At 39.2% G+C, this 18778-nt stretch overlaps 1 protein-coding gene across 2 annotated transcripts in view; it reads left to right on the top strand.

Moving 5' to 3' along the window:
• LOC5575382 (TWiK family of potassium channels protein 7) overlaps positions 1–18778 on the top strand; it is a 505115-nt gene that overhangs the window by 479701 nt on the left and 6636 nt on the right. For both annotated transcript variants that reach the window (XM_021848514.1, XM_021848513.1), the window contains one exon: positions 8596–8737. In XM_021848514.1, coding sequence (XP_021704206.1) covers positions 8596–8737 — 142 coding nt within the window. The remainder of the gene's footprint in view (positions 1–8595; positions 8738–18778) is intronic.

Raw genomic sequence — 18778 nt, 5'->3', positions numbered from 1 at the left:
TGGTTGGTATTATCTGATGACGAAGTAACGCTTCATAATCTTGTGCAGATCGACGGTATTCCCACCCTTAGAAGCTTTTAGAACTTGTTTGGTTTGGTATAGCAGTGTGGTATAGAGAAGAATCTGTCACTCGCATGATCGTAGTTCAATTCATGATTATACCATTCATATTTTTCCATGCATAATACAATAGGGCAATTCGCCTAATGTTGAACGGCTGAAAACCTCGTTAATTGTTGAATAGTCCGTGTATTCCTTATGGCGTGTTCAACAATTGACGAGCATTTTTTCATTCCACAATTGGCGAATTACCCTACACGCATCTAACTCAACGTACAAGCCGATGGTGCCCCGTCAAATTCCAACTTTAATTCCTTCTCATACTAAGCTGGGCTAGTCTTATTTACATGTATTGGACATAAACATGGACATTAATTTGTAAAACCACGTGTTGGCCTTGACATTACTTAATCCATTTATTTCGATACAAAAATATTTTTCTGAACCCCAATGAAGATAAAAAACGATTCAATCCACACTGTTTTTTGTCAAGCCATTTATCCATTCCCGAACAATCGATAGAATATTGCTTGTATTAAAATAGCATGTGAAAACAGTGCACATCACATATCGTTCGTTAGCTTCATCGTAAATGCATGAACGCAAATTGATTTCGATTTTCACAGTCCATTGGCATTGTTTCTGTTACTTTTCAACGACCAATCAGCAGATTATTATCGCTGGTTGTTACATGCTACCAATTTCGTCGAGTTCAGACGAGTATTCGAAACTGTCAACGCCCATGATGGCTTCACTCGCAGCAGAGTGGTTCAAAAATAGTTCAATAGCATATGTTAACAACACTTTTCGATTCACAATCATATTAAATGTAAAAGTGTTGGTAATTGTGATAATTTTCATTTCATAAATCATTTCGGTTTCAATAAGCTCTTCAATAAACTGGTGAAAAATTGATTAAATTCTTCAGCATCATTCATCTTCTTTCTTAATACCGTAAAACGGGGTATCTTTGATAATGCGGGTAACTGCTTCGGGTGTGGGCTTCGTGGCCGTGCTGTTAGTGTTACCAAGCATTTAGCCGCATCGTGTCAAGGAGTGTGGGTTCGATTCCCGCTTCAGTCCGGAAAACTTTTCGTCAGGAAGGTTTTTCGACTGTGCCACTGGGCGTTGCATGCTAGTCCGTTGTCTAGTGTGGTGCTTCCTTCAAAGGGCAAATCGTCCACTGGAAGCATTAACGTGTCGGTGTCTTTTTTAAAAAAAAAAACTTTGATAGTGCGTAACCCACCACATACTAAACGAAATATCATAACTTCTGTTAATCAGTTAAGCAAAACGAATGCAAAACTATAGAATATTAGTATGACACTTCATGTAAGAGCGGTTTTCATTTGAATCAAGAACATTTGAGGCTTTTTATACGAATATTGAAAATTGACACAATTTTAGCATTTTTGAAACGCTTACAATCTGTTTTACGATCACTATTTGATGTAGTTTTGAATAGTTGGCCACTTATCTTTGACAGCCTAGTTATCATAGAACTTGAATAGGGCCTCAAATCTCTAAGCGAAACGCATTTTCACAAATTTGGACCATTTTTGTAATCTAAGTCAGAATTTCCATATAACGTTAAACGCCTAGAAATATGCAATGCCCTACAAATGTCCGTTATTCATTCAATTTCGTTTGAATTATGCTCCATTATCAAAGTTACCCCAAAACAGAAAACCAACTTTTCATTTTATTAAAAATTATATATCCATTCAAAAAAAATGTATGGCAATTTATCGACTGCAATCGATAGCAAGGATGCCAGTACTTGTTTTAGAAATATAAATTATAATTATTTGAAACAGCATGCATAAATATTCAAGTTTTCTTCGAAAAAACTGTCAAAGTTACCCCGTTTTACGGTACTTTTTAATTATAATTTATCGTTTACGGCCGAGAAGAAGTTTAAACAACTACCGTAAAACTAATCATTACATACACTTCGCAATTGGATTAAATGGGCAAATTGATGTGAAATTTGCGAAAAAGTTGCACGTCTTCTCGGTGGTCAGATACGAACTCACGACTTCCTGTTCACTAGATAGGGCGCGTTATACCGCGCGTTATTTCACATCAATTTTGAAGTACCGTAAAACGGGGTAACTTTGATAATGCGGGTAACTTTGATAGAGCGAGAATCACAGCATACTAAACGAAATAACAAAGTTTCTGTTAATCAGTTAAGCAAAACGAATGCAAAAGTAAAGACTATTAGTATGACACTTCATGTCAAAGCTATTTTCGTTGGAATAAAGTACATTTAAGGATTTATATGCAAATATCAAAAATTTATATGATTTTATCATTCTTGAAACGCTTACAAACAATCTGTTCTACAGTCATCCCACAGTTATGGATAGCACACAGATATGGATCAGATTTGGATTGAAACGGGGATATCTCATCAAATATAGTTGCAATTACGCAGAACACATTTTACCTACGTGAACCATAAATCTGTACAGCATCGCAATCAATTGTAATATGCTTAACCTTCTGGCTGTCGCGCTGTTGTACTTTGTACAACAGTTGTGATTTATATGCTAGCATTTTGCAACATAGATATCTATCGACACCAAACCAAAATGTATTCCTCAAGAATCTTCTTAAGAACAATATTCGACGGTTTTTATTTACACTATGACCCTTGATAATCTGGTAAAACCAACAAATATACATGAAAGTCGCATAATAATGAACGCACTATATACGGTTCGAGTAAACCACAGGTTTAAATCGGTATATCTCAAAATCCAGATAATATAGAAACTTGGGGTCTTTAGTAAAGTTGTTCTGGAGGTGAAGCGCTATCTGATGGTACCGCATTTAATTCTGAATTTGACCGCTAGGTGGCACTAGTGGGCTTGGAAATTTTACTTTTGTTTTGCAAATATTTCAGGATCCTGATCATTTAGAAGGATGGCGTATTCGGCAAAGTTGTTTAGTAAGTTAAGGACTATCATTGTTCGAGCTAGTTGATTCAAAATTTGGCCACAAGACGGCGCTAGTGTGCATGAAACTTTTGTTTGCAGACTCAGGAGCCTGATCACTTAGAGAGATAGTGTCTTCGACAAAATAGTTAAGTAGCCCAAGGACTATCATTATTTGAGGTAAGTAATAGAATATTTTGCCACCAGGTGGCGGTAGTGAGCATAAAATTTTTGTTTTGCGGATACTGCAGGATCTTGACTTTTTAGACAGGTACCTTCAGCAAAGTTATTCAGAAGCTCAGGAACTACCATTATTTTACAAAATCTCGAACTCTAAGGATTAAACAAAGAAATAATTTGAACTACTGAACAACTCTGCCGAAGACGCCATCTTTCTAAGTGATCAGGCTCCTGAGATATTTGCGAAACAAATGTTTTATGCTCACTAGTGCCGCCTGGTGGCAAAATTTTGAATCAACTAGCTCTAACAATGAAAGTCCATAAGTTACCGAGCAACTTTGCCGAAGACGCCATCTTTCTAAGTGGTTAGGATCCTGAGATCTACGATACAAAAGTTTTAGCTCACTAGCGCCGCCTAGTGGCAAAATCTCGAATTTCTTGGCTAAAATAGTGATAGTCCTTGAGCTACTGAACAACTTTGCCGAAGACGTCATGTTTCTAAGTGGTCAGACTCCTGGGATATTCGCAAAACCAAGGGTGTTGTACAAAGTACAACGCGCGACTACTCGCGTTACAAAAATTCGCGCGACGACCGAAAGGTTAAGCATATTTTTTCCGTCCGTAGGAAATAAAATGTCAACCGTTGTCCCAGAAGCGTTGATTCATAACTGTGGGGCATTGAAATCCATACCACAGTTATGAATCAACGATAAGACGATTCCGAAACAAACGCCAAAACGTATGCTTTCACAAACACACCTTTTGTTTGCCTCGAAGATAAATTGCTGTTATAGTGTGTTGGTCCATAATATGAGTCGATTTGATCCATAATAAGGATCCCCTTCTCCCACTGATCCACATCTGTGGGGTGGACATCGTTTGCTATTTCTATCGAAATCGACACTTTTCCATGAATAACCGGGTAATTTGAGTTGTATTCTCGAAAACAACTATATTCTGCAGTGCCAGGGAAGTAATTTTGTTTTGTACAGCGTCAACATGATTTTTAATCATATTTTGTTCTGAAAAATGACCCTTAGTTGATCCATAACTGTCTGTACGATCACTATTTCATGAAGGCATAATGAGTTCGTCACTTATCCTTGACAGCCTAGTTGTAGCAGAACATGAATTCGGTCTCAAATCTCTTATCGAAAATCATGTTTACAAACTGGGACCATTTTTGTAATCAAAGTCAGAAATTTCCATATAGCGTTAAACGCCTAGAGGTATGCAACGCCCTACAAATGTTCTGTAATGCCTTCAACTTTGTTCGATTTGTACTCCATTATCAAAGTTACCCCAAAACAGAAAACCGACTTTCGATTATTTGAAAAATGATATATGCATGATAAATCTTTTGGCAATCTATCAACTGCAACCGATAGTTACGATACCAGTACTTGTTTTAAAAATATAAATTATAATTCTTTGACACAGCATGCATAAATATTGAAGTTTTCTTCGAAAAAACTATCAATGTTACCCCGTTTTGCGGTACGAACTAGTTGAGTAGACCGCGAATTAGAACCGGCAAATGGTCGTAGGGACGCCTTAGCAATCAAGTAAACTTTCCGGATGTATGGAAACGACAGAAATTGGTGCTCTTACCAAAAGCTGGGAAACCACCATGCCACCCGACGGTATATAAACCTACCTACCTTATGGATTAGACGGGCAAGTGTACGGATGTATCGAAGCGACAGAAATTGGTGCTACTACCAAAGGCGGGAAACCCACTGGGTGACCCGTCAGCGTATAGACCTATCTGTCTACTAGATACAACGGGCATGTTTTTGGAGAGGTTTATCCTCAACAGACTAGTACCGTACATGGAAATTGCGGATGATCTGTCCAACAACCAGTTTGGATTCAGGAAAGGTAAATCTATTCCGGACGCTATCCAGTCGGTCGTTCAGATAGCTGAGGTGGCAATCGAACATAAAAGGAGCGGCATCCGTTACTGCGTGGTTGTCACTCTGGATGTGAAGAGCGCGTTCAACAGCGCAAGTTGAGAAACTACGCACTACACCGCCTCAAGGTACCGGTGCAGTAGTGTAAGCTTCTATAAAGGTTTAATCCTGGGCCCGTTGTTACGAAATGTGATGTACGATGACGTACTAAGGCTGCCTCTTCCGACGGGTGTTAAGATTGTTGGCTTCGCCGACGACATCACCCTAGTAGTCTATGAAGAATCGATGGAGGAAGTAGAGTTGATAACAGCTCACTCTATCTCCTTAATTGAGGAATGAATGAGATCTAGGAAACCAGGACTAGCTCATCACAAGACTGAGGTGATGGTGTATCAGGTATCAGAAGGCCGGCTCCAAAGGCACGTTCCCCACCATTTGGGAGATTTGTGCCATCGCCATATTTGAGCCTATTTCATCATCTACCCGATGGGAGAGGAAAGGGAAGGGAAAGATGGGAGGAAATAGGAGTGGGATCCCTTGAAGAGAGAAGATCGCATAAGCGAAATGAGAGCATGTAGCTCCATACCACAATGGGTTCGAACAGCGCCCTAAAAAGGGCACTGCAAAACGCATGAGCGTAAAGAGAGCCTATAGCTCATTACCACAGCGGGTTAAGAATAACAGAATGTCCTGAAGATTCAGGCTTCTGAATTCAGTTTCACTTAATAAGTGTTTACCAAGTAATTGGAATCGCATTTGCGAAAAAACTGGACAGTTACATATCAGGTGATACGAAGTTCCATAATCGGAGTCACAACTATCACACACAAATGAGTCAGCACGCTGAATATTTGCCATGTGATAGTTGAGTCGGCAGTGGCCTGTCAACGCTCTGACCAAGAGACTGCAATTCTGCTTTGACAGATTTGTTAAATACTTCGAGAGATGGAGATGGCTCAGTAATGTACAATTTTGTTTAACGACATGACTCCAAACTATTCCAATATTGCTTGTGCTGAGTTGCCGCCCAAGAGTTTATCTGAAGCTTCACCCAGCACTTCGAAATTGGAATAGCCGGCTCAGGGCCAATGAAGTCATGCGATGCTCCATCGCGAGCTAGCTCATCAGCCAATTCATTTCCAGCGATGGAAGAATGGCCAGGTACCCATACAAGGTTTACTGAATTCAGTTCCTCAATTTGAGTTCGACATGCGATAACAAGCTTCGATCTTGAGTTGGCCGAAGCGAGAGCTTTTATAGCAGCCTGACTATCAGAACAGAAGTATATGACTTTACCCATTACGCGCTGTTGAAGTGCTGATTGCACTCCACACATAAGAGCAAATATTTCCGCCTGAAAAACGGTGCAGTTTCTACCAAGTGAGTAAAACTGATTCAGCCTTAGCTCACGAGAGTATACTCCTGCACCAGCTCTACCTTCAAGAAGGGAGCCATCAGTGTAACATACTATATTGTTTGATATACTTCTTTCCAAATAGCCAGACGTCCACTCTTCCCGTGAAGGGAATTGTGTGGTAAATGTCCTGCAAGGAAAGTGACAAGCAATTGTGAGATCACTTGGAGCAAGGACAATTTTGTCTCAATTCACCAAAAGTGGAAACAACGAAGTGTGTGTAGATCTACGATTCACTGGATTTTTCTCCAGTAGATCCAGTACCCATAAACGGTAAGAGCAAGAAAGTGCTTCTTGTTTAAGATATATGTGTAGTGGCGCAACGTCAAAAATGGCTTCAAGCGCTGCTGTGGGAGTTGTAGAGAACGCACCAGACATCGCCATCAAGCACATCCTTTGGAGATGGCCCAATTTTGATTGGATTGTTCTCACTTCACCCTTTTGCCACCACACAAGACATCAATATGCCAATATTGGTCGAACAACTGTTATGTAAATCCATTTTATATATTTGGGTTTGAGGCCCCACGTTTTACCAAAGGTTCGCCGGCATTGACCGAAGGCCATGCAAGCTTTTTTGACTCTGAAATCAATGTGAGGGGTCCATGAAAGTTTGGAATCAAGAATGACTCCGACATACTTTACTTGATCAGTCACATTAATCTCAGTGCCAAAAAGACTCAAAGGTCGAATTCCATCGCGGTTTCGTCTTTCCGTAAAAAGAACAATAGATGTTTTATTCGGGTTAACCATATTGGCCATATTGGCGACACCAACTCTCGACTACCTGAAGAGCACTTTGCATCAGGTCGAATAGGGTGCTTATGCACATACCAACTATCAAAGCTAGATAGTCGTCGGCAAATCCATAAGTTGGAAAACCGCTATTACTGAGTTGCCTCAATAGCGTATCTGCTACGAGATTCCACAAAGTGGTGACAAGACTCCCCCTTGGGGGCATCCGCAAACACTCAATTTTCGAATCGCTGCTTGACGCAATGTCGAGAAGAGATGTCGGTTTTTGAGCATTTGATGAATCCAATTGGTAATCATTGTAGGTAGCCCATGGTTTCGTGCGGCCAGGTGCTGGAGTGCAGTAACTACGGCTGTCACTCACATTATGCTAGAATTTGGGCGCCTATGGCGCGCCGACCATAGGTTGCATTGGATTTGCTCTGCCGCACTCTATTACCGTAGTTGAGGAAAAGATGAGGTCTATGCAACTGGGACTAGCTCACTATAAGACTGAGGGATGTTTCTTGGCTATATCATTAGAAACTGTTCATAAACCACTATAAATACAAGAGCAAGGTCCATATAAATCTCAAAATTGGAGTATTGACAATAACCCATGATAGGGAAGGGGGTTTGAAAATCCATAACAAATGACCACGGGGCTGGCCAAGTAAAATGGCCACCTTTAGCATGATTATCCGTTGTCTAGTGTCTGTGTAGCTCAACGAGTTTCCGCGTATTTTCTATTTGAATTTGCTCGAGAGAAGCAAGCATAACAATGAAAAGTTAAAATTATTGTTTAAGTTAAACAGTTCAAACGGTATAATGTGGAAAGCAATCGTCAACCAATCACGTGATTGGTTACATTTGTATTACATCAAACAAACAGAACTCGAGTTACTCTATTGACTCACAATAATAGAAAAACGAGCAGGTACTCCTGTCAATACCAAAAGTTATATTTTTCTGTTCAGAATTGAACTGAAAATAGAGCCCCAATAGAAATCGATAATTTTTCGCCACTCAACAAATATCAACAGCGCAGATCTCCTGCATTTGAAAGATCGATAGGCATTTCCACCGAATCCATAGCGAATGCTCGGAAACGGTTTTAATCTTCTGTCTCGGATCATGCTGATGTAGCTGTTGCCTTGCCAGCCATAAACGAGAGGATGACACAAACGTTTGCACCAAAAATTGAACCTTTTCCTCAGCAACGAAGCGGCGATGTGATGGCGCTATAGAAGCCCACCCACCACTCACTACATTGTTGTTATTGCTTGGCATTAAAAGCAGCCCGCAGGCACAAATAATACAGTCGATTTTTTTCACGCCGGTTCGTACATTTCAGGTTACGGCAACATAGCACCTCGAACCACATTGGGCATGATTGTAACACTCGCGTACGCTCTACTGGGGATTCCATTAACTCTTGTATATTTATCGAGCACGGGCGGAATGCTAGCGAAAGTAGCCCGCGGCGTTTTTTCCAGGTAAGTGAAAACGATTTTTGTTATTATTATTATTATTTATACCTCTACACTGGCCACTGCTGACCTGGGAATTAATTAAAACCCTCCCGAGGCACACATACTGACCGCAGCTGAAGTTCATTCGTACATATTCAAATTAAAACTATCGAAGCACATCCAGCAGTCAAAGGGCAAATTCTGTGCCATAATTGTGTGATTTTCCGGAGTACATAGCCCGAAAATGATGCTGAATAAGGTTTACCCAATTAGTCTTGAAAAGACTGGCGCAGAAGTATACTTATTCTTTTTTTTCTTAACATTGCTTCCCCACTGGAGCAGAGCCTGCTTCTCAGCTTGCTTAAACTTCCACAGTTATAAAAGCATTCTTTGCCTCACTTGCCTTTTTTGCATTCGTATGTCGTGCAACAGATACGATAATACTTTATGCCTAGAGATGTCAGAGAAATTTTCATAAAAAAAAAGATATTGGACCGGCCGAGAATCAAACCCAGACACCTTTAGAAAAGCTTTCCTTTTTTAACTGCGGAGGTTTTTACTAGGCTAAGGAAGGCCTTCAACTATACTTATTATAACTATTCAATTGCTCAAAGAAATATAATACTAAACACTAAGTGAATGGTATGGCCAAGAAAACATAAGGAACAAGATTGGAAAATCGATAGAAAGCAACACAAATGACCACCAGGTGTTTTACTGTCAATTTTAAAAGCACTTGCCATACATGTATATAGTTACATAGGTACCGTTAAATGGATTATCTTTGATAATGTGGGTAACTTTAAAAGTGAAGAACCCATCACTTTTCAAACAAAATAGCCTGATTTCTGTAGAGTAAATTGGGGCAAAAGTTTGAGTGGGGCTGGAATTGTGCGTGGAATCGTGGTGCGAATGTTTTGCAAGCAAGAGACTTTCACTCCAAATGTAAAAAAAAACGATTGAGCTTTGAAAAAGTTATGGCTATTTATTGTTTCTAGAAATGGAAATTATAATTTTATGTTGAGCTTCCATTGCATGGAACAAAATAAAATTAAAACCCTATTCTTAACACTAGCCCCAACTGCTGGGTAAAAGTTCGTTGAAGGAAATCAATTCTAAAATTGTTATAACTGAAAAATGACACAAGTTTGTTTAGAAAAAATATAGCAAATTCTTTGAGAGTTCACTTTGTGGCATTTATGTCGTATCAACTGTAATAGGTTTTCTGGAAATGTTGATTATTCCACTCAGGTCGAACCTTTTCCCCAACATATTCCAATTCAATTAAGGTATCCCGGGCAAGTTGTACCTTAAAAACCGGTAGTTCAAACAAATTTTTCAACATTATTTTCAATTGTCAATATTGTACAAATCCAACAATACATTTTGGCAACATATTTGCTCGTGAGCACATGAATTTTTAGAATCAATAATCATTTATTAAAATCATTTAGAAATTATGAAAGCCTTAGAAGAAAATTGTAAAATCAGCCATTAGGCGCAGTAACCTCGCTAAACGGGGCAAGTGAGACCCACCCAGTTTCATGCGTTAATCCACATCAGTAAGCCAATCATTGCAATAATAGGGTTGATAAATCGTAGATTTTTTATTGTTTGTACATATTTGATGTACGTAAGGGATCAGCCATAAAATATGTAACGCTTTAGGATGAAAACGTACATTTGATACATGTCACATCACCTTTAATATTAACGGACAATTCCTCCCTAAAAGCTTAAAGAAGAATAAGACGTGTTCGAAGTACGTAATTTATTATTATTTATTCACTTGGCTTTCATCAATTAATTTTACAAAACCTCGCCAACAATATTTCGCCAATTCCCTCGGTTCTTGGCCGCTTCTCTCCATCCTCAACTGCGACTAACGCTCTCCAGGTCCTTATGCACCTGGTCAATCCACCTATCTCGCCGCGCCTCACGCCTTCTTGTTCCGACCAGATTCGTAGCGAACGCCATATTTACAGGACTGTTATCTGGCAATCTTTGCAACATACCCTGCCCAGCGTATCCTTCCAGCTTTAGCCACCTTCTGGATACTGGTAGCCATTTCCTTTGCTGTCCTGACCTTCTGTGCCTGTGTTCTCTGTGCCATTCAGGTGTTCATCGTAGTGCTACATCTACCTTTCGATCACCTCGCGTCTGTCCATCAAGATGCTCCCATCCTTATCCCGCCACATTTCTACTCGCGGAACGAAGCCTTTGCAGGGTGTGTTGAGCTTCTGATCGAACTTCCGCGTTTCTTGAGAATGGCACAGCAACTCCACCTCTTGGCATTCCACCTCTTCCAGGCGGCGCCTTTTGTCCCGGAATAGGCGGGTTTGCTGTTTCTGCTTCAGTCTGTATCGTTCCACGTTTTGACGCGTACCATACTACAGCATTGCAGCCCGCGCTGCATTCTTCTTCTCCAAAATCTCCAGGCACTCCTCGTCGAACCAATCGTTTCTTAATCTCAGTTCCATATATCCGCCAATGACGGATAGTTTTGGACGCAGTTTTACCATCACCAGGTAGAGGTTGGAGTCAAAGTGATCTCCAGGGGTACCGATACGAAAGGTTGTGCACTAAAAGTACGTTCCTGTGCTGATATTTCTACGGCTGGCTTGCAGGGCCCAACATCAACCCCTGACCATAGTACGCAGTTTAGCTTAGAGTCCTTCTTTGGCACTCGGACAATGATCAGCCACCCCTGACATGGGGAACAGACGCTGTTGTGAGCCGTTCCTAACATGGAGTACAGACGCTCCAGGATTCCAGAAGCAACCCCCACCCGCTTTCCTGTCAGCATACGACCAAAGTTCCCACCGGGGTTGGTTACCCGATCTTCCCCAAGGTTGCTCGTACCCCGGCCAGTACCGCAAGGAGGTAGGAATAGGAGTTGCTGGGCAGGAGGCTAAAGACCACACAAAGGGGTCTTTATTATTCCTGCAGGTACTTGAGGTACCAATGGTACGTCATGCCCAGCCATTTACCTTGCCACATCATTTAGAGAGACTTACGGTTTAGGCACAATTCGACTATTTTTGACAACCAAATTTCGAACGCCAAATACACAGTATTTTTATTAGCAAAACACACCAATGAAAACATTCAGATGATTCTTTGTTCTGTCAGCTTCCCGCTGACAAGATTTCCGAGACGGAAAAAACAATTTCGCCAGAGATGTCATCAATTCAAATGAACACGCCTCAAAAGGCGACTGTTTTGGAGCTGCCGAACAGATTCGCCTGCAGCTCTTATGGGAAAGTTGCCCAAGAGAATGAGGCTGCCGACAATAGTCACACTGACAAGAGATGTTCACAGCGTTGCAAAAACGTTTCCAGAAAGATTTTAACAAGTCTGTCAGTGTGAATTGATAGCGGATTGAGCAACGCATACACTGAGAGGCAAAATAAAGTGCCCACCTTACCAGTTTTCGAATTTCTCTCATTGATTTAGTTCAAATAAAAGTTAACACACCTAAATCTTTTGTGATATTTTATTTTGATGTTCTTTTAAAGTTGCACTTACGAAATTTTGATAAAAAAAAAAAGAATTTTACTCAAAGAAAAAGAAAATCAATTTGTATTGAAAAAAAGTAGTGACAAAAATAAGTGCCCACTTCCTTCTTGGCCCCAGAAAAGATGATTTAAGAAAAATGAAAAGCTATTTAATAGTTAATGTGTCCTCCTTTGGCCTTAAGGACTTGCTGGAGGCTCTCCGGCATGCTTTTCACCAGGTTTTGTAGGTGTTGTGGATCTAGTTCTTCCCAGGCGCGCTCCAAGGCTTCAAAATAATTATTTTTGTTGGTAACACCAGTTTTTTCAACCCTGGCATCGAGAATCGCCCACAAATTCTCGATGGGGTTGAGGTCTGGGCTTTGTGGAGGCCATTCCAGCGGTTTAATCCGACAAGACCGGAAGAAAGACTTGGCCTTCTTTCCAGTATGCTTCGGGTCGTTGTTCTAGAGAAATATGAATTTCTCTTCAAGGCCCGTCTGGATCAGCGAAACCTCCAGTTTTTCCCGCAAGATGTTAATGTAGGAATCTGCCGTCATTATTCCGTCGATTTTCACGAGGCTTCCTACTCCACCCCATGAAAAACACCCCCAGACCATCACATTTCCTCCTCCATGCTTCACCGTTCCTTGGATGTGGCGCTCTGCACCACACACGAGCCCGCTGCTTTCGGTTAGACAGCTCGAGCTTCAGGAGCGCCACATCCAAGGAACGGTGACGCATGAAGGTGTGATGTGATGAAATGTGATGGTCTGGGGGTGTTTTTCATGGAGTGGAGTAGGAAGCCTCGTGAAAATCGACGGAATAATGACGGCAGATTCCTACATTAACATCTTGCGGGAAAAACTGGAGGTTTCGCTGATCCAGACGGGCCTTGAAGAGAAATTCATATTTCTCTAGAACAACGACCCGAAGCATACTGGAAAGAAGGCCAAGTCTTTCTTCCGGTCTTGTCGGATTAAACCGCTGGAATGGCCTCCACAAAGCCCAGACCTCAACCCCATCGAGAATTTGTGGGCGATTCTCGATGCCAGGGTTGAAAAAACTGGTGTTACCAACAAAAATAATTATTTTGAAGCCTTGGAGCGCGCCTGGGAAGAACTAGATCCACAACACCTACAAAACCTGGTGAAAAGCATGCCGGAGAGCCTCCAGCAAGTCCTTAAGGCCAAAGGAGGACACATTAACTATTAAATTGCTTTTCATTTTTCTTAAATCATCTTTTCTGGGGCCAAGAAGGAAGTGGGCACTTATTTTTGTCACTACTTTTTTTCAATACAAATTGATTTTCTTTTTCTTTGAGTAAAATTCTTTTTTTTTATCAAAATTTCGTAAGTGCAACTTTAAAAGAACATCAAAAATAAAATATCACAAAAGATTTAGGTGTGTTAACTTTAATTTGAACCAAATCAATGAGAGAAATTCGAAAACTGGTAAGGTGGGCACTTTATTTTGCCTCTCAGTGTAAATGTAAACGTAATTTGTCTGCTGATGTCCGAGAAAATTACAAAAGAAGCGCGGCATCGGCTTAGACTGCTGAGAATACGTAAGTTTCCATATAAGTTATTAAAATAAAAGAAGCAAGTAAACCTTCGAGTATTGATGAAATCGTAAATATGTTATGTAATTATTGTTACGCATGGCAGAAAGCCACTTGATGATGTGGAATTGTTTTCTGCAACTAAAAAATTTGGTAGAAATGACAAATAAAGTTCAATAATAAAAAAAATCGTTATAATGATTCATTTCAAACTTAATCTCTATCTTTGTTCAATTTTGAATTCGTTTTTAGTTCTGCTCTCTAGAAAAATGTTTGAAACTTGTAGGAAAAAAAATGATCCCGTTTTTTTTTTTTTTTTTTGAAATAGATTTTTTAAGATCATTGAAATTTTCATATGAAATGAAAACAAAATACCTGTTTATCGTAAGCAGCATACTTAAAATTATAGCTTACTGATGGTAATTTGATTTAAAACACAATTAGTTTTTGAGGGCCAATGCAAGACGTGAAACGTGTCACAATTTATCATGCAAGTTGAAAATGGCGCTGAACTGACAACTGTTACATGGAGCACACGGTAATAAAAATAACAATATTTTTGGAATCAAATACATTCCGTATCATTGTATCTTAAACTTTCTATAAGAAAACCTTTTCCTTAATGAGCTATGACGGAAGGTCCCACATACTCCGAATTCTCACTTGCCCCGAGTTACCTTAATCAAAACGAATGCAAAAGTAAAGAATTTTAGAAACGAATTTCTTATCAGACGCAACTAGGATTGTCATGTCAAACCAGCCGACGAGGTTTTGAAAAAACCTGAAGTTCGGAGACACAAAAGTCAATTTGGACAAAATTGGACAAAATTGGACAAAATTGGACAAAATTGGACAAAATTGGACAAAATTGTGTAAATTGGTAAGGACCCCATATTCTTCTTAACAACCCTACATTTCCTTCGGCTCTCTTAGATGCCCAATTCGACTCTCCTAAGCGTGCCTATGAACAACAGTGAGAGATTTTATTTTTAGCGACGCTGTAGGGTTGTAAAGCAGAAAATGGGGTCGTGACGGACTTTGATTTTAGGTTGGCCGATTGCGCTGCAGAATCGTGACCCGTTCTGTGGCATAGTTGATTAACGCGCCCAGTCAAGCGTATTGGGAGTCGTGGGATCGAAGCCCACCAACACGATTCCATTATTTTTCACAATTTTACATCTCAATTTGTCCAAATTGACTTTTATGTCTACGAACTTTAATTTTTTTTTTCTTATCAAAGCCAATTTTGTTGGAATCAAGAACATTTAAGACTCTATATTCAAATCAGTGGCCTAGCAAGTGTTTTTGGGGCCCGGAGCGAAGACAAATTTAAGGGCCCCAAAAATGAAACAGCAGACCCCCTAATTGCGAAGCGCCAACGTGAAATCAGCTGTAGGACGTACATAAATGACATAGCATTTTAGGGGGAGGGAGGAGTTTACAATTTTGTGACGAACCATGTATTAGTAGGCCGTGTCGATTTTTACAAATTTTCGAAATCGAAGAACAGCTCAGTCAAAAACGGTAGCAAATGGGCCCAAACAAAACTCTGCAAAATATAAAAATTCTAAAAAATCGTTTAGTTACTCGGCAAGCGACTTGAAATTAGTTATTTAGGCAACAAGTTGCAAAATGATGATTTTTTCAGCATGATTTGTACATTTATCCAACGAGGCTCGGCGAGTTGGATAAATACAACGAGTATAAGTAACAATATTATATAATATTTGTAAAGTTTTCATGCAGAATTCTTTTGAAATCTTGCAGCCGCTGGTTGGGTGCGTTTGCTAAAACCTCACATCATTAACGAATCCTTAGTTAGATTCACATACCTAAAACTAAATACATACCATAAAACGGGGTAGCTTTGATAGTTTTTTTAGAGAAAATCTAAATATTTTATTTTTTATTTGTAAAACAAGCACTGGTATGTTAGTTATCGATTGCACATGGAAGATTGCATAACGGTTCGATCTGAATAAATCTATAGTTTTTCATATAATCGAAAGTCAGTTTTTGGTAATGGGGTAACATTGATAATGAGTAGATAAGCACATGAAAATCCACAACAAACTATTGTTTAACATTATCACAGTTTGAATTGAATTGGAGAATGTTAATAGAAAAACTGGACAACATTTTATCAATTAAAATACAGAATTTATTGAACAAAAAACATATTTTAAAGTGTTTTCAGTTAAAACAAACATGACAGAAGTTCAGTTAAAACAAACATGATAGAAGTCGAGTCTAGTACACGACACTGAAGACGGCCTTACAGTTGAGGTCGAAATACGCGTATCTGTCAAAGGATACAAACTCTAGTGGAATTAAATGGTATAGTACTAAATTCGGTTTTTTCATCTACTTATAGGTATTCTACTAAACAGCTCGAAGATTTATTATTATTTCAGGTTTTGTTGTGGTCTTAAACCAGCTTGTAATTGACAAGTTGTTTGCTGAACCGTGTTAAGATGATTATAAAACGAAGCATAATCTCAAATTTTCAAGAGCACTAGTCTAGAGAACCAAAAAAAAAAAAATTTCAAAGCGAGTTGTTATCAGGTTCTCTAGATCTATGAATTTAAAAATTATAAATTGAACTTCGTTTTATAATCATCCTAAACCTCGAAAATTTATTATCAAGTTGCTACTAGAGTGGAAAATAAACATATCCCGAATCGCATCAAAATCGGCTTGCATATTAATATAGTTTGTAACGCATTTCTAAGCCAGTTTCAGATACGATTTAGAGGCTCTGACTGTCTGGACGAAAAATAGGTAAAAAAAAGTAAAATTGGCACAAATGTTATCTTAAAAAAAATCGAAAGATCGGAAAAAGTGCGACGCACTGCTGGTTTATTTCGCAAAAAAACAGCTGTTTTAAATTTATCGATGGCTTTTGAGTTTTAACATTTGCTCCATTTTTTTTTTCGAGCCTTCAGCTATTCTTATCGAAGCTGTTAAACGTCATGAATATCACGACATTTGAATATTGCTAATTTCATCCTTCCCTGTGGAAAAAGTCATCGGAAAATGTTTTTTTCCGGTGACCTTTCCCGAATTACTATCGGTTGGCAATGCTTACTGATGCTGTATTTCACCTGGGAAGGAGAGCATTTTATTTTATTCAAAAATTTGACATTTAACAGCACTGATCCTAATTACTTAGAATAATTGATCGTGGGGCCCAGCACATTACCGCTTGAGGTCAATTTCAAACTGGGGTTTGCACTGCTTGTGTACTTGTTGTTTAGCATGAAACTGAATTTATACTTTTAAGTGAAATTGTTTCCACGATTTGGGGGCCCTCATGAACCCGGGGCCTAGTGCGTACCACACCTACGGCACCCCTGGCTACGCTACTGCAAACCAAGGGTTGTCCTATAGCTCAGATCGTGGGAGTGTCTCTGTGATGAACCATGATTTCAAAAGAGCTATTTTCTAATTGTACACAGTTCGAACGAAACGTGTAAATTTCTGAGACATATACTGCCGTGAATCACAAGTCAGTCCCATCTGTAAAAAGTAGGCATTGAGAAAATGGGGTGTGAAGTTTCCAAACTCGTTTTCCATACGAATATTCAAAAAATTCCAGAAGATTGGAACATGTTCAAATCTTAATGCAGCTTTCACAATTTGCTATTCACACCGATAACTTTGTGAGAAAAATATAAAGATGATCAAAACACGGTTCATTTTTGTGTTACACGGTGCGGAAATCTGTAGTGGGACTGACATGCGGTCATTATGGGACAATTTGACTTGCTGTTTTTTCCTACTTTTTTCGAACAAATCTTATTATCTCATTAGGATAACTGAAAGAGCATTGGGAGATATGTTGAAAACTGAACTCAACTCAATTTTGACGAAAATGCAGATGGGACTGACTTGCGATTCACGGCAGTATAATGCACATAATTGGAGCGTGGCAAATTATGGATATTTACATGTTATGTCATGTAAACTTCAATTATATGTCATGTAATCCAGCAGGATCCTCTGTGATTACGTGACATATAACACATATTTACATGATTTCAGACTTATATTTACATGACGTAATGTTTACATCGCATAAATGAAGTTTACATGACGTGTAATCTTCATTATTTTTAACTGTGTAGGCAATGATGCAAATGTTCACCAGATCATCTGGGCTCAAATATTAATTTGAGTGTTTTCTGTCTGATGAAATACAGTCGCCTCTCCACATCTCGATATCGAAGGGACCATTGAGATAGGGAAAGATCGAGACAAAGAACAAATTTTTAACGAATACTAGATTGAAAATCACTCCGTTGCCAGGAAAATTAAAAACAAACGTCTTCGTAAATTGTTTTGAATCTCTCAAATCTAGTCTAGTAACCTTTGATAATGGGCATATCGACATACGGAGAGAAAATTGGAAACGAAAATCACATCGAGATAAGGAGGATATCGAGATATGAAGAGTGAAAATGTATGCAGAATGGAGGGACTGCAAAAATCATCGACATAGGGAGAGATATCGAGATGTAGAACATCGAGATGTGGAGAGTCGACTGTATTTAAGTAGTACAGATTTCGGATAACTTAATGTCGGCAATCGAACAGAATCAGTTACGAATTGTTGCATGTGCATTTATGTTGCAAGAAAATATTATCTGATAGCCGCTTAATCTAGTTTGAACACTTAAACGTAACTTCGAAAACTTTGCATTTTCAATATCCCTCGTCAAATAATTGGGCCATTCTATATTGAATTGAGGTTAACATCGAAATACTCGTATGCGCCAAAAGACACTAGTAACTAGCACAAAATTCTGTTTCTTTTTTTTACTGAAATACTTTAATTATACTTCTAATTTTGTCAAGACTCATACTATACCATGCACTTTAGCAATTAGGCCAGAAACTGTTAAAAATTACATTACCACTTACTGGCTCAGTCGCCCCTCTACTACGTGTGTTGACAGCAATCAAATCGTACGATAATGTTAAAATGATTTAGGTCAAATAGTCCCAGCT

Source organism: Aedes aegypti, chromosome 3 (assembly GCF_002204515.2).
Source record: "Aedes aegypti strain LVP_AGWG chromosome 3, AaegL5.0 Primary Assembly, whole genome shotgun sequence".
Lineage (NCBI taxonomy): Eukaryota > Metazoa > Arthropoda > Insecta > Diptera > Culicidae > Aedes > Aedes aegypti.
Note: the sequence above shows the minus strand (reverse complement) of the source record. Positions and strands in the feature narration are given on the sequence as shown.